The sequence below is a fragment of the Mercenaria mercenaria genome, chromosome 11, assembly GCF_021730395.1.
Source record: "Mercenaria mercenaria strain notata chromosome 11, MADL_Memer_1, whole genome shotgun sequence".
Classification (NCBI taxonomy): Eukaryota; Metazoa; Mollusca; class Bivalvia; order Venerida; family Veneridae; genus Mercenaria; species Mercenaria mercenaria.
Genome location: NC_069371.1, coordinates 37,086,007 through 37,102,657, shown reverse-complemented (window position 1 = coordinate 37,102,657; position 16,651 = coordinate 37,086,007). Strand labels below are relative to the sequence as shown.

General features: G+C 35.0%; 1 protein-coding gene across 1 annotated transcript; it reads right to left on the bottom strand.

Annotated features, from left to right (window-relative positions):
* Positions 1-4,388: 4,388 nt before the first annotated feature.
* Positions 4,389-8,544, bottom strand: LOC123532316 (transient receptor potential cation channel subfamily V member 3-like). The gene is made up of 2 exons (XM_045313724.2): positions 7,376-8,544; positions 4,389-6,755 (listed from the first exon to the last, which is right to left on the bottom strand). Exons 1-2 carry the CDS (start codon positions 7,889-7,891, stop codon positions 5,727-5,729), a joined length of 1,545 nt encoding a protein of 514 aa, XP_045169659.2. The 5' UTR covers positions 7,892-8,544; the 3' UTR covers positions 4,389-5,726.
* Between the last annotated feature and the right edge of the window lie 8,107 nt (positions 8,545-16,651).

The following is a 16,651-nucleotide window of genomic DNA, read 5'->3' as shown; positions in this document are numbered from 1 at the left end:
GATGACCATATCTTCCTCTCTATGGCAAACAGCCATATTTCCCGGGTTATGTCATTAAGCTTTGATTTACTTGACCCTCGTTTGTTTATGCAAATAACTGTGACTGTATTATCTGATCGTATTCTGATGTGAATATCCTGCAATCTTTACAAAAAGACTGCAGCGCTAATAAAACAGCCTTAAGCTGTAGGTAGTTAATATGGTTGTATATCTCATTGACCACCTGTTGATTTCTTATTCATAACAGCGGCGTCCCCAACATATTCCTTTATCTTTTGTGGTGCTGCTGGATCTTTTGATTTCATGGAGTCAAGTGCATGAATTATTGGCACAAGAACTGTTGACAACTAGGAAATGGGTTTTTGATTTTGAACATTGATGGACTTTGCCTCCGCATCTAACTGTCTCCATAAATTATTTTACACCTTAGGGGTCTGAAGGTATTCAATGTTTTCTGGTCTCAAATATTTTAAATGCAATTTTTGAAGCTTGTCCTTATCTATGGGTGCTTTCAAGCCGTCATTTGCCAATGTTGGAAGACTATCAGATACCTTCTCCCCTGTTTCTGCTTGAGATTGGATAAAACTCCCCAAGTTCTTGGAGAAAATCCTCATCAAATCCATTATTGGAGGACTCCTCATTATCTTCCAGGAACTGATCAATTATTTCATCAATATCAATCTGGTCTGAAGATTTACTAGTACTTTCCCCCTCCTCAGACAGTTTTCTGCTTTGCTTAGCATAAGGCTCTGTTTCGTCGCCATGACTGGTTTTCCTTTTCAAGTTATTAACGTCTTGTTTCAACTTTCTCATAGAATTTTGAAGTTCTGACCACTTTGATGACTGTCTATATATACAGCTGTTTCAGTCAAATTCAGTATGAGTTTCTCCCCTTTATCCATAAATCTTGACATGCTGTTTTGCCCTTCAAGTGCCTCTGTGGTTACTTCAGCAGGAAGTGGCTCACTTCCACTCTCAGAATCCATGAGAAAATGTCTGAAAAGCAGAGCAGTAAATTGCTTCACTTTATCTTAAGATCTTATCTAAGACCCCATCTAAAGAGCAGTGTAGAGCTAAGATGTATTGCTCCATTATATTTATCACTATGATCTAACTGACAGTTTCTTTTTCAGAAAAAAGGTCAAACTATAATTCTATTGAGTCAGTATCAATAAATAAATATTGTACAATGTTACTTTTAACATCCATTTTGGATTACCATATTGGTATTTAAATTGCTTTTGAATTAAACAATTAAGCTCATTGAAAACCACGACCTTTTCATGAAGTGGCGAGCTAAAAACATGTAATATGGACTTATGTCCCTAATAACCCTTGAGGTTTAATGTACAGTTATCTTGATCATGTAGTTTTTTAATTTTTATACATGGTATGGTACCCTGTGGGAATTTGCCATTTTTGGCTTGATAAATATGACCCTTTCGGGTCCTAAGTGCCATTTTGGCTTTATCTCAACCCTTTCGGTTCTATGCCATTTCCGCTTCATCTCAACCCTATCGGGTCTATGCCATTTCGCCTCATCACAACCCTGTCGGGTCTATGCCATTTCGGCCTCATCACAAACCTATCGGGTCTATGCCATTTCGGCCTCATTCCAACCCTATCCCAACTCATATTAGTTGTTGGCGATTGATATTTTCGAATTATAGCGTTTCAATAAAAAGATTTTGTAAAACGCCTTTGAATAAAAGTTGGGGAATTTTGATGAAAACGTTGCTCATGAGCTTGTTACCGGCGTCAACATGTAATAACATTTAATTTTTATAAATGCGCACTGTGAATTATTTATAAGGTAAGTTATAGAACAAGTTACACTTGCACAGATGGCAACGGTCACGCTTCAAGTATCACACACTATCGGATTAGATTTAATGATTGATAAAAGGCGAATACAAAAATAATTCAATACATCTTGCAAGAATGAAATAAATGACATATGGATGAGTGTTTCTAAAGTCCTTGAGGGTTTATCAGGTGTGATCTCAATGTTACTGTAAAAAAAATAACTTATCATTGTGTTGTCTTAATATTAGAACACTATTATTCAAATACGTTATATATAGTTTGACTTTTCAAAAAGCTATTGGACGATTGACATATATAGCAGTTTAGTTTTCGAAGTCTCTGTCAGAATCACTAGAATCATCATCTGCATCACTGAATATTTCACCAATAGCCTTCGTCCAACTATATTCAGAGGTACAGGTTTTATGGCAGTTACAGAATATTGTGCAGGCGGGGAAAGCTACAAATCAATACCCCGGGATGTTGCAAATGGTTATTCTGATGCACAATCACAACAGATAAGGGGGTGGGGATGTTGTCTTCCAGGATTGTCGTCAGTACAAGCCTCTTAGAGTTTGGATCATTGCTCCATCAAAAACTGGTAGCATAAAAAATTTAAGGGTCTGAGTCCAAAGCACTCCTCCATATGTCTCTTTGTGTGCTCCTTTGACATTCTCATAAAAAGAGTCTGATGTAAGTAAATATGATTGTATCTTTTGAATAATTTTCTGTCCCATATTTGATACCCAAAAGTCATATCTGATATACTTTCAGCTCCTTTCTTACCCTAACAGGCTGCAATGAAACAGCTTCTTCAAAAACCTTATTCCTACCTGCATCGACATATCCACTTTTGTCCAGACTGAACTCTGTTGTTAGCTGTTTGGCAACGGCTGTCTTTCCAATTCCACTTAGCTTGGAGACATTATCGCATCCAGACAGACAGGGGATGAGCAACTAATAGCTAGGGCATAAAAGCTGATTCTTTTATGTACCTTACATGTTGCTTCAGATTTCACTATCGTCCACTGAGCACCAGTTTGTCATTAAAACTGTAGCTCGCAAAAAGATTGGCGAAGGATGTAGGTGAAATATTCAGTGATGAAGTTGATGTTTCTAGTGATTCTGACAGAGAATACGAAAACATGCCAATTGTTCAATAGCTCTTTGGAAAGTCAAACAAAATATATCATGTAAATAATAGTGTACGGTTTTAAACATACATAATTCAAAGATAGAACAAGGATAAGTTAATATTATGCAGTAACATTGTAATGACACTTGATATATTATTACTGGCATGTATAGCAAATTGATCGCAAATCATACCTACTTCTATCTTATGTGCATTTTATGTTCAAAATGTTATGCATTTGAATTAGAATATCCATTTTGTCATATTTTTGTTATAAAATTACTGAAGAAACATTTTTATAATATATGTTTAAAATATTTCTGATTATTAAAAGTACCCATATATCGTCGAAAAAGTCTGCACATTCAGAATGTTTAATGCAATGTATAGTAATTTTCCGTTATTTTGAATTTTTCAAATGAATTTCTTCTTTAAATTCTACATTTGATGTTTTTCATGTTACTAGCAATAAAATTATTATATACATTACAATCCCGTCATATTCTCCTGTAATTTAGGAGATATGTCGTCTTTGAATTTTTGGCGGCCATCTTGAATATTTCAAAATGCTCAATGATGACAAAGTTGCATCATCAAGTTTCTACGAAGGTACATGTTGTAGAACCTTTTCATGTAAAAATATATTGTGCATACTCCAATTTTATTTTATTTATTTATTTATTTTTTATTTATTTTTTTTTTTTGGGGGGGGGGGTGGGGGGCGAGGGGTCGGCATACTGACTAAGGTTCCTATCTTTGGAATGAATTAGTTAGATCATGAAATCTTCTACCGTAAGTATTTTAGAGAAAAATCCGTTCAGATCATTTTGAACATCCCACAGACTCGTTTCATCTTGAAGATATTTTCATTGTCTTTCAAACACATTTACGCGCAATTTCCTATCTTGGGAATAAATAGGGCATATTATAAAATATATTGCACCTTAATTATTCTTGGAAATACGTCGTTCGAACCATTTTTAACAGCCCACAGACCATCTTTCAGGGAATGTGACACCACTTGTTATACATCATTTTAATGGTATGAATAATGTTTATCAAATGCATAAAGGTCGAGGTTCCTATCTTGGAGATGTACTATTAGGTAAATCAAGCAGTCTTCTGTCGTTAGTATTAAAGATAAAAAGCCGTTCAGATTCTTTGGAACATCCCAATGACCACCTTTTGCTGCCCACGTGATCGTGATGATAAGTGTCTAAAAATACTGTTGTTTCTCGTTCTATATTCATCAATGTTGTTGCAATGGTTTACAAAAGTGCAGGAGATAATCTTTGAAAACTCGAATGTTTCCGTAATTGTGGAAACTAGAAACTGATCAACCATTAAGTTTCATGTAAATATATGAAACCATGGCGGCAATTTGCCTTTCGGTGATAAATCATTTTGTAAAATCACAAACCAAAATTTGTGGATTAGTCGCTTTAAATTCTGTTTATTCATATTTTTGCATCACAAATATGTATATCGCACATTATCAAATATATAAACTTTTAAACATGCGTCTTAAACGAACCATTAAATACCAACTCTATAAACTTAAAAATATTTGAAAAAAAGGTTTCTTTCTCCAACTTTCCTGTTCAGAAATCATTATATTCTAAATTTTCAACATGAAAATCAGTTGCACTAATAACAAGGATGAATATCCAACAGGAGGGAAAACCACGTTATAAAAATGCAGCCTCCCCAAATGTACATGCAGCACGCGTACGCGCACACGACCAGCACACACACGCATACACACACCGTCAACAAACAAGAACAAAAACAAATAAAGGAACACAATGGGGCACCGCCTTGGACCGGTCAGTGGCAAAACCACCACTGGGGAGCCTAACCGGTTTATGGTGCACCTAACCTCACTCTTACCCACACCATGTTCCAAAGTCACAGGACAGTGTAAATAAAAGTTATCTCCGCCAGTTGAAACAATAACAATCCATTTCATATGATAATGTGCACTTGTGCTGAAAATGCAACATGTATTCTTTGCAATCACTAACTTAGACTATATGATTCATTATGTCAAATTATTTTACAGTCTTATTATTGCAATTATGTTCAAAATTATTCGTAGCAATAGTTTGTTGATGTTTTTAAGAGTAAAATAAGTTTTTATAATCATGTAGAAAGTAATAATAATTTGACAGGCCAATTTGTCTAATATTTCTATATTTTCTTTTGATCTGCAACTCTAAAGCAGTGCTCTGAATGTTCATTTTTAAACTGTAGTATGACAGTCAATGTTATGAATGGCAATTTCACTGAGTGTCTGCGGAGTCATCCTTTACTTCTTGCACTTCCGAAGCTATGGCTTCCTCGTAACGATGTTTATACTGGTCACCATGATCTGTTTCCATCGCAATGACATCTGTCTGTTTGTCAGGCTCGTATTCGTTTGATGCGGGATAAACTTTATTATTCTGTGTTACTTTTTGCGTCGTTTCAGGTTCTAAATCCTCTACTCTAGAGCGAACTAACAATTCTTTAAGCGAATGTTGTAATATATTATAAATATTTTCTGAGTTTTTTCCACTTTGCTCCTGAACAGAACTCTTTGTCCAAATACGCCTTTGTTTATCTCTAACCCATTCATTATTATCATATCTCAGATTCCTTTTCTTTACACCGACCTCCTTACAGAAAATCCGAGGTAAGAATCCTTCGAGGAACAAAATCACTGATAGCTTCTGCAGACGACAGTGTAACTCAGCGGCAGCGTTTCCACCATAATTATTCATAAGATCTGTACAAGAATTGGACATCATCGTGCATTCAGAAGTAGAATGGTAGTCAGCAACACAAAGAGCACAAACACCAGAATTGCTAGAACTGGATGACGGGCTTGAAACAATATTCCTAATTCCCCAATCCCGAGCATAATAGTAAGCATTTTTACTATTGTCTTCCCGAAGTATTTGAAATCATCGTCGTCTGTGTTAGCACCTTGCATTATCATGAACATTGCTATAGAGAAAGCAAGAAGAAAGAATGTCATAACGAAGGCAAATTTCATCATATCCAAAACCACCCTTTGAATAAGAACGGTAAAGAAGCTGAAAGGTTTGATGGTCTGTAAAAAGAACATTACGAGATACCAACCAATGATTATAGCAAATATCAGGCAGTAATTTTCATATCCAGAAATGAAATCGGAACCATGTATTGCTGCGAGAATACAGTCCGATATTAGTAAAAGAGAAAAAAGAATGAAGTATATCCTGAATATTAGATTCGAATAAGGCGAACTTAAATGGCGAGTTATCCGTGTCAAACAATTTGAGGACGATTGAAACTGAAATCGAAAAAGAAATTTTCGCGTCATTTCCATAGCTATGTACAACAATCCAAATACTAGACCGGTAACAGAAACACCTGTAACAAATGCATTTTTGGTAACAGCATATGTGTAGATGGCCTCGCTGTTGACGGAAATTGACTCTGTGAAGTTTCCACTTTTTTCTATTTCCTTAAGTTTTGACCTGAAGACAGCAGCAACGGACAAAAGGACCATACAAATCAAATGAATGATGAACCATCCCATGAACCACCACCTGTAGATCATCCATTTTTCTCTGATGACTTCTTTCACTCGCATGAAATCTGCGAACAAGAAGGCGTTTTCAGTTTCCTGATGGACAAGGTACTCTAAGACCGATTCGTGGTAGTCTGATTTGATAATTTCTTCATCAGTGCCGGAAATGTCATTGTCAAGGCGAAGTGTTTCTATATCAGTAATGTCATATACTTCTTCATTAAATAGACCATCGCTCGACTCTTTTGAGTGGTAAACCTGTATAAACAGAACAAAAGACTTTGATGATACTGAAATAAAATAATAATTCAACTTTAGTGAAAATATAACATGACATATATCATCCTTACTGGAACATATTTGAGCACGTAATGTTAAACAAGTATAATCAGATAAAGTAAACACATTTGTCAAATTAAACTCTTTAAGAACTAACGGTTATGATAGTCTTGCAGTACAATTTGATACCAGCCTTTTTTAAATAGAAGTAGAAAGTGTTTGGCGTTGCTACAATCAATGAATATCGACACAATTGTGCCAGGTTTTATTTGAATACGTTTAACTAATACTGTTAACGTTTTATAATAACCATACAGTTCTTTATATACACTATCTTCTTTTAAAGCGTGTACAATGTGTACAAAAGCGTAAGGTGTTAATAGGATGATTTCCCCGAGATGGATAGGAAATAAATAAAGTCACCAACACAGGGCCTACAAACTGAAAGTATTTATTCTATTTATTTGGATAGTATTGATAAAAATATTGGCAATCAGTTACTTAAGCCATTGGGATATATTTTTTTCATTTACAGGAGACAAGTATAATTACGAAACATTTTGCTTTAAAGGTATAGCCTCGAAGCCAGGAATACTTACATCATTTTTCATAATATATTCGAAGATGTCATACTGTCGTCTTTTCACAGCGAAATGTAATGGATTTAGCTTCTCTTTATTTGTCATCATGAGTAGTTTCCTTGTTTGTTTCTTGGTTTTTAGTTTCCGTGCTACTTCTTCTTCACTGTTTGTTTGTATTTTCCAGTCCAAAATGTATCTCAACATTTCAAGAACTTTGTTTAGCTGTTTCGGGTGAATGTGCGCATATTTAATCAATAAATGCACTAAGTTGTCGCCTTTTGCATTGGTAACATCAAGCCCTGGTGCAAATTTATATAAAACAACGTCAAATATGTCTTTATTCAACTTTAGTGCTGCTACTCCTAGAGGCGTCCCGGCCATCATAACTGTATTCTGAAATACAGGCCCAGAAGCGCACAGCCCATGTACTTTCTCCTTCGGAACTCTGTTGTCACCCGCAGTTTCAATATATTTTGCCATTTGTTTCAGAAGTAGGATGTCTTCTTTTAGGATAGCTAGATGGATTGGTGTCATTCCTTTGTGGTCACCACTTGTTTACTTTGTTTTGGAACGCAATCAGTTCAGGGAAGCTGCTTATCTTGTCTAGAATTAACTTGTCCAATAACTTCCCTCGATCGCTTTCTTTGTCCACATGTATTGACAAAGCCCGTATAAGCAAGGAATCGCCATTTATATAACTTGACTCTTGTTTGTGCAGCAGAGATCCTAATCTATGCTTGTTCAGAATCGTACCGTAAAGTATTTCATTCTCAAACAAAAGCCCAAACTTCTCTTTTATCTTAGGCTCTTCCATGCCTTTTCCAGGTTTGAAGAAATCTTTAAAGTCACGTTGAATACTTTCGAAATAATCTTTCTCGGTGTTTTCTTCTTCGTTTGCAATTGTTTCTAAATCGGCATACATTTTTAGAATCCCGTTCCTCCACTTTGAGTGTTTGGTATTAGTTTGTTTTTCTGCGGTTCCCTTTGTTTCAGGCCTAAAACAAGACATATTCTCAGTTAAAATAAAATGCCTGCACACGGTTTATATATCTTTAAGAAGGTAGGTAATATATAAGTTAATCCTGATTTTGGATGAACAGAAACACCATAAAATATTTGGAATGATATATTAGACTTCTAAGACCTCTCTAAAACGGCTTAATAGTAGATGAAAATACCTCCTAATCTTTAAATACTAAGTCATATTACAATTTGTTCGAACAAGAATTATATTATAATCAGCGTCTATCAGAAACATTGCTTTCAAGTCTTACCACATATTCATTGACGATGGATTGATAAGTACAAAGTACTTAATAGATTAGAGCCGAAGGGGATATGATTACATGTTAAATCTTAGAGCTAATTTTCAACATCTACATTTTAAATAATATACCGGCAAGTTAAACGTCTGTCCACTGAACACTACTGAGGTAACATACTCATTTTATGCACATTTATGCAGTATGCGTTTTTCGTTTTATGTATTACACCGGAGTTCCTATACGTAAAGTAACGTGGTATTAGTCTCGTCACTACTATACAGTTAAATACTAAACATCTGAGTGTATGTAAGCATATTTAGAGTCGACACATGGGCCACTGCGTTCGCTCTAATATAATGATAAATTATATTCCTGTATGACGTATCTTTCCATTAGAGCAATGCTTTTTTGGTTGTGACGGTGACCCTGCTATTGACGTCGTTAAATACTTCAGAGCTAGGCGCTGACGTCGTAAAGATTCCAGGTTTATAACAAGTTCTATGGACTGTAAAATTATAATGAATATAAATGATAATATATATTTGCCGTCAGAAATCACAAAAATATAAATCTTAAACTAAAGATAATCAATAGGTCACTTACTGTCAATGTAATGATAGGAAAACAAGTGCCCTCTACTTAAAACAGACACTACGTCTTGATAGTTATCTTCTTCAAACATCGAGTGTTTGAAATTCACACTTTTAAGATAATGTTGAAAGCACTCTAACATGATACATATGGTGCATGTTGATACAGACAAAAATGGCTAACTCGGATATTACATGATTACATGAAAGAGGCTTTTTTCACCTTTACTTGATATGGATAATTCATGCCACTTTGGTCTGTATTTAGAAAATGTGTGTAATTGTTTAAGGTAGGAAACAGATCTGGGCGAAGACGAAATTGTCCTTTTTCATACAATACAGAGTCAGGGCATTTGTTAAGTGGTAGACTTCTTACTAGGAAATAAAAAAAAAGAGTTTGATTGATCATACGATGAATTGGGGGAATGCACTAAGAACGGCTGATTAACTTGTCAGTAACAAGACCCGCCTGTGATCGGGCTCACACATTCAACCTGCCGATTGCGATGCGAATGCCGTATCAACTGGGCCGCCACGGCTTGGTTATAATCACTAAACATTTTCTCTATTATTATTTTCTCTATTTTTTCTATTATTTGTTTTAAATACATTAATTTTGAAACACAAGAGGCCATCACCTATCGTTCTATCTATGAAATTTGTAAACTTTCTTCAGATACTACCAGGACGTTAAAGTCGATGAATAACGGGTCGCTTAAACATTTAAATGTTATAGAGGCTCGAGAAGGCACCTGAACACATACTCATTTTATCCTGATGATGGTTATTTGGCCAATGAATATTGTTTATTTTTTATATCAATATTTATTCGTCAGGTTGTTTGATCATTCTGGCGGTATTCATGAGCATTTGTTTTTGAACGAATTAAAATGTCGCATTACTGACACTGTTAAACAAGAATGGTATGCTCATTTGGAAAATTATGGTGGCATATTTCTGCCAACCACATATCCACTTATTAATCTCGAAATTCTTCGTAAAAATATTACTTCTTGGCAAGTGAGAAAACTGCGTGTTATCCACATAAGAATCTTAACATGACAAAACTGCCTGTTGGTGCCAATAAATGCCATCCACATATTCGCTTACGTTAACTAGGTATCTTGATTTCTCTCAGTTAGTCAATTATGATTGGCAATTACCTATAATCGTCCCCTATCATTACGGAATGAATGCAAATACATAAAGGGGCATAATAAATATGCTAATTTATCATTCCTTCTGAATGTTATAAGTCATATTTATAAGTTGCATAAACTATTAGGGGTGGTGGTTGGAGAGGAGGTGGATATTCACTCATTCATTTCGTATGGGGGACGAACAGTCTATTACCGTTAATCGCCAATTTGGCTACGAATATTAACTGGATATTATGAAAACTTTTACAATAACCACTTATTTATGTGAATATGCGGATGGCAGAAGTAGGCACTAACTGTTGACAAAATTATCTGGATAACACGCAATTTTGCCACTGGCCAGATAAAAGTTCTATATTGTACATGTATAAAAATGTTTAGTGTTCTTTTGAATACACGTGCTATCTGGATATACTGCCTATATGTTTTAGATTTTTGTTTCGAGTGGTCTTTCATTTCAGAATACAGACTGGAAGATACAGTAGAAATCAAACTTCTCTGGAGGAAAGATACTGTTTATGTTGCAACAATCAAGATAATAAAAGACGAATATCATTTTATTTATATATGTAGATGTTACGCTGATAATGCTTATACTAAACGAACAAACTACGTATATAAACAGGAGAAGAAACAAACATCGTTGGCATTTAAATACTTTAGTTATTAAAGAATCTGGCTACTTGCGGAGAACAGGTTTGTACTGGGACAGAATCCAGGAACACTGGTTAGGTTAAGTGCCCGCCGTTGCATAACTAAAATACTGTTGAAAAAAAAAAACGGCGTTAAACTCAAAACAAACAAACAGAATTAAAGAATCTGGTCATATATTTTGTAAAATATTTACAACTTGTTTCATCACCACCAAAGGTGTAAAGTTGAATCATTGTTTTATTTAATGTCAATACAAAACAACTTGACTTAAAATTACATATATTTTTACAAATGAAGTCAGAGAGAACGTCCCCTAGATGGCATCGCTGGTGTTCTGTCTTGTGAAGCGAATGACCGGGAATCATCATTACGGTGTTCCGTTAGGGCCAGCGCCTGCTCCCTTTGAACGCGAAGCGAGAAGGTATGGTATGGCGGCGTGCGACAGTACGATGGCGAAGTGCGACAGTGCGATGTTGATAACATGACAGTATGATGGTGAAGCGCGACAATACGATGGTGACAGTCCATCGTACTGTTGCGCTTTGCCATCGTACTGTCGCGCTTCATCATTGTAGTGTCATCATCGTATTATCGCGCTTCGCCATCGTACAGTCGCGCTTCGCCATCGCACCTTTGTGCTTCACCATTGTACTGTCGCCTTCCTGTCAAGCATGCGCAAAACAATTCACTTGGTCGGCATGACGTCAGACGAAGGGACGTGTTTTGGATTTACTTACTAATAATCCTGTTGAACATAGATCTACACAAGTTATTGTTTTCAAATTTTTTATTCAATAGAAACTTTAGCTCGGTGGTAAACAGATAGGATCGGTCTGGTAAGCGAAAACAAACAACTATCTTCTAGGCCTAATCAACATTTTTGTATAAAATTTACCGAAAAGCTTTGATATAAGGAACATTTAAACAAGAGTGTATTGTTTTATTATAAATATGTTAACGTTTCGTGGCTTGAAATGTATGAGCTGATTAAACAAATTGTCTTACAAAACAATTATCTACGTGTAAATACAGGGTGTTTCACAATATTTGTTACCATTACAAGCTAATATAAAACGTACTTGTAAGATATAACGCAGTCATGTTATATAGTAATTTAAAGGAGACAGAATGAATTTTTACGTAATGTAAAAATAACAGAAAAACGTTGACGTCATGACATCATAAACAACGTCATCAAAACAAGTCATATTTTCAAGATGGTGTTGCCCATAGAAAAGTGCACAGAAGTAGTTCAGCTGTACTTTGAGGGTTATTCACCGGGCACAGTCATTAGATCAATGCAAAAACGATATCCTGAGGTTGATAAACTAAGCAAGATAGAATGACACAGAATAGTTAAAAGGTTTGAACAGTCTGGTTCAGTTATTGACAGACGACATGGTAACACCAGCCGACCGAAAGCAGTCAGGTTATCAGTGAGGACGTTATCTTGAGCACATGTTGTAAAACTGAACCTTTTCTGTGAAGGGGCTTCAAGTAAACCTGCTGATGTTATGTATCAAATAAAGCTGTATTATATCTCCCGGTATCGCTTAGTGACTTTCATTTAAAAGTATTATTATTTATTTTTCCTTAGATAGGTTATTTTTGAATACTGTGATATTTGTTAATACATAACTATCGCTTTGGTGATTGTTGTTTGAACAACACCCTGCCGGTTGATATTCATTTTTATTATACCTCAAGTAAACAATGTAAAATAGCCACACTACATTTTAAACAATATAAAGGTATGACTTTCAGTTTTTCTGATCGCTCGATGTCCGGCGTCTGTCTGTCGTCTGTGGTCCGTCAACATTTAGCTTGTGTATGCGTTAGAGGCTGTAGTTTTCAACTGAACTTCATGAAATTTTGTCAGAATGATTACCTTGATAAAATCTAGGCCGAGTTCGAAAGTGGGTCATCTGGGGTCAAAAACTAGGTCACTAGGTCAAATCAAGGAAAAACCTTGTGTATGCGATAGAGGTTGTGTTTTTCAATTGATCTTCATGAATATTGGTCAGAATGATTGCCTTGATAAAATCTAGGTCGAGTTTGAAAATGGGTCATCTGGGGTCAAAAACTAGGTCACTAGGTCAAATCAAGGAAAAACCTTGTGTATGCGTTAGAGGCTGTATTTTTCAATTGATCTTCATGAATATTGGTCAGAATGATTACCTTGATGAAATTTAGGCCGAATTTGAAAATGGGTCATCTGGGGTCTAAAACTAGGTCACTAGATCAAATCAAGGAAAAACCTTGTGTATGCGATATAGGCTGTATTTTTCAATTGATCTTCATGAATATTGGTCAGAGTGATTGCCTTGTTGAAATCTAGGCTGAGTTTGAAAATAGATTATCTGGGCCAAAAACTAGGTCACTAGTCAAATCAAGGAAAACCTTGTGTATGCGATAGAGGCTGTATTTTTCAATTGATCTTCATGAATATTGGTCAGAAGATTACCTTGATGAAATCTAGGCCGTGTTCGAAAATGGGTCATCTGGGGTCAAAAACTAGGTCACTAGGTCAAATCAAGGAAAAACCTTGTGTATGCGATAGAGGCTGTATTTTTCAATTGATCTTCATGAATATTTGTCAGAATAATTATCTTGATGAAATCTAGGTCGAGTTCCAAATTGGGTCATCTGGGGTCAAAAACTAGGTCACTAGGTCAAATCAAGGAAAAGCCTTGTGTATACGATAGAGGCTGTATTTTTTAATTGATCCTTATGAAATTTGGTCAGAATGATTGCCTTGATGAAATCTAGGTAAAGTTTGAATATGGATCATCTGGAATTAAAAACTAGGTCACTATGTCAAATCAAAGAAAAACCTTGTGTATGCGATAGAAGCTGTATTTTTCAATTGATCTTCATAAAATTATGTCAGAATGATTGCCTTGATGAAATCTAGGTAGATTTGAATATGGGTAATCTGGGGTCAAAAAAGTAGGTCATAGGTCAAATCAAAGATAAACCTTGTGTATGCAATAGAGACTGTATTTTTCTATTGATCTTCATGAAAATTGGTCAGAATGAATGCCTTGATAAAATCTAGGTCAAGGGTCAAGAAGTAGGTCACTAGGTCAAATCAAAGGAAAACCTTGTGTATACGATAGAGGCTGTATTTTTTAATTGATCCTTATGAAATTTGGTTTGAATGATTGCCTTGATAAAATCTAGGTCATGTTCGAGTATGGGCAATCTGGGATAAAAAAACTAGGTCACTAGGTCAAATCAAAGAAAACCTTGTGTATGCGATAGAGGCTATATTTTTCAATTGATCTTCATAAAATTAGGTCAGAATGATTGCCTTGATGAAATCTAGGTAGAGTTTAAATATGGGTCATCTGGGGTCAAAAAAATAGGTCATAGGTCAAATCAAAGATAAACCTTGTGTATGCAATAGAGACTGTATTTTTCTATTGATCTTCATGAAAATTGGTCAGAATGAATGCCTTGATAAAATCTAAGTTAAGTTTGAATATGGGTCATCTGGGGTCAAAAACTACGTCACTAGGTCATATCTAAGAAAATACTTGTTTAAACTAAAGAGACCACATTTTTTATCCAATCTTAATTCAAATTGGCCAGAATATTTGTTTCCATGAAATCACTAGGTCAAACATGTTTACACTGTTATGGTGTGTTTTTCAGGTGAGCAACCTAGGGCCATCTTGGCCCTCTTGTTTTAATATTATCATGCCATAGTAACACTCTGTCGAGGAATTTTCATTTAAATAACAACCGGGTGATATTCGTTTGAATAACAGCTGCCGGAAGATATTCGTTTAAAAACATCCGGTCTGGTGATATTCATTTTAATTAAATATCCTTGCCGAAAAGCGGTCCAATTATTTTATCATTTAACAGAGTAGACAATACTATACAATAAAACGTTTAATTAAAGTCGGTCCCCGACTGGGTGTTGATTTAGTACTGAGCTTATTGAACCAAACCAATAAAACTACATAATGCGAATTTAATATTCTGGTTATCATTATACACTAAAATTAGAAAAAAAAACACTCTGTCTTGCTAATAATACTAAAGCAGCGTTACGTCTGTTCCGTTAATGCATTGGCTTGTCCGGTATGTTTCGTATTATTGTACACAACAATATAAAAAACGATTTTTGCCTACTAGGCAAGATATTCACGTGTTTTGCCGGTGCTAGAAAAACTCGCCTCACCCCGTATTATACAGATTGTGCTAATCAGTTTACCTCTAAATCTAATTTGAGATAATAGTTGATTTTTCAATACATTTCGTAACTATACACAGTGTAGACACTTACCTTAAGCCCTCTTTATGCAAGGAAAACAATCTGTTTATAGAATGAAATTGTTAAGTGAACAATGATGGTCCATGTTATATCAGTGCAATGGAAAAGTAAGCTACCCATGTTACCTGGTATACAGGATAACACAGTCATGCATCTAGCAGTCCTAATTTATTTTCTTTGATTTTCTCATATTTCTAGATATTTTTCCCATACTTTGACGCATATATATGTGTAGCACAGATCATTCTCCTTCCAGCAATAGCTTTCGCAACATATTTTACCTTGTGCCATTCTGTGGGTTTTAACAAGAAAATCGTCTGTTTGTTGATAAATTTCACCACAAAAAAATGTCACACTTTCCCCCAGGGCATTAAATTTTCTTTTTAAAGTGTTGACCTTTACAGTAATTATGTATGTTTTTTCGTGCCTAGAGGTAAAAAGTGCATGGTTTGAATGAAATACTATGTACATAGCCACCTAAGCCTACAATACAGTTTTACCAAGGATCATTTTTTTTCAGCTTAATTTTCAGAAAATGCATTTTTTGATGAAGTTAACGTCACATTTATCTAAATTAGATAGTGCCTACTTGATGTTTGTATTTTTTTAGTTCCAATGCCTACAGAGTGTTGTGTTGTTTTTTGTTTTAAGGTCTTACTTTACTTTTTAGAGAAATATTTAGGCCACTTGTAAAGACTAGCACAATTCTCACAGGTTCATATGTATTTACACTATACAAGTTGTGATATTATATGTGTTATATCTTATATCGTCACCTTGGCGCAAAAAGTGATTAAGTCCTTCTTTAAGTCAATGCAGTTATCCACTTCTTGCGTTGAGGTGACGATATGTTTGATTTGTGTGTTGCTTACTTTGTTATCAGATATCGGTAAACAGCTATAATACATAAGTATTGTTCTCTGTTATATATATACCAGCTTTAAATAAAATTTGTATTACTTTTTAGTATTCAATAAGACAGTTATATGTAATGAATGTTCGGTTGTATTTTACCTATATGAATACCGCTGTATTATCGCTACGGTTACAGTCAAGACAACTGTCAGAACCAAATACGCTTTATATCATAAAGCCTTATCCCCCTTTTAAATATATACATATATTACAGAATCCCATCATTTTATTTGTTCTAAACTAGTAAAATAGGAAAAGTATAGTTAAGGGGAACTAAGATGCCGCATATACAGTATTATCTGTTCCATTACTATTCAACGAACAGACCAGAGAGCGAGCCTCCTCATGTTCATCATTTTATCTGTTTAGTATATTTTCATATTTTTTCAAACGTTGTTTTACAATGGAAAGAAACCATTTAGAGG

Coding starts and splice junctions, on each gene's coding strand:
- LOC123532316 (XM_045313724.2), bottom strand. CDS start 7,891: ATGACACCAATCCATCTAGCTATCCTAAAAGAAGACATCCTACTTCTG. Junction 6,756..7,375: donor AATATATTATGAAAAATGAT/GTAAGTATTCCT, acceptor CTGTTTATACAG/GTTTACCACTCAAAAGAGTC.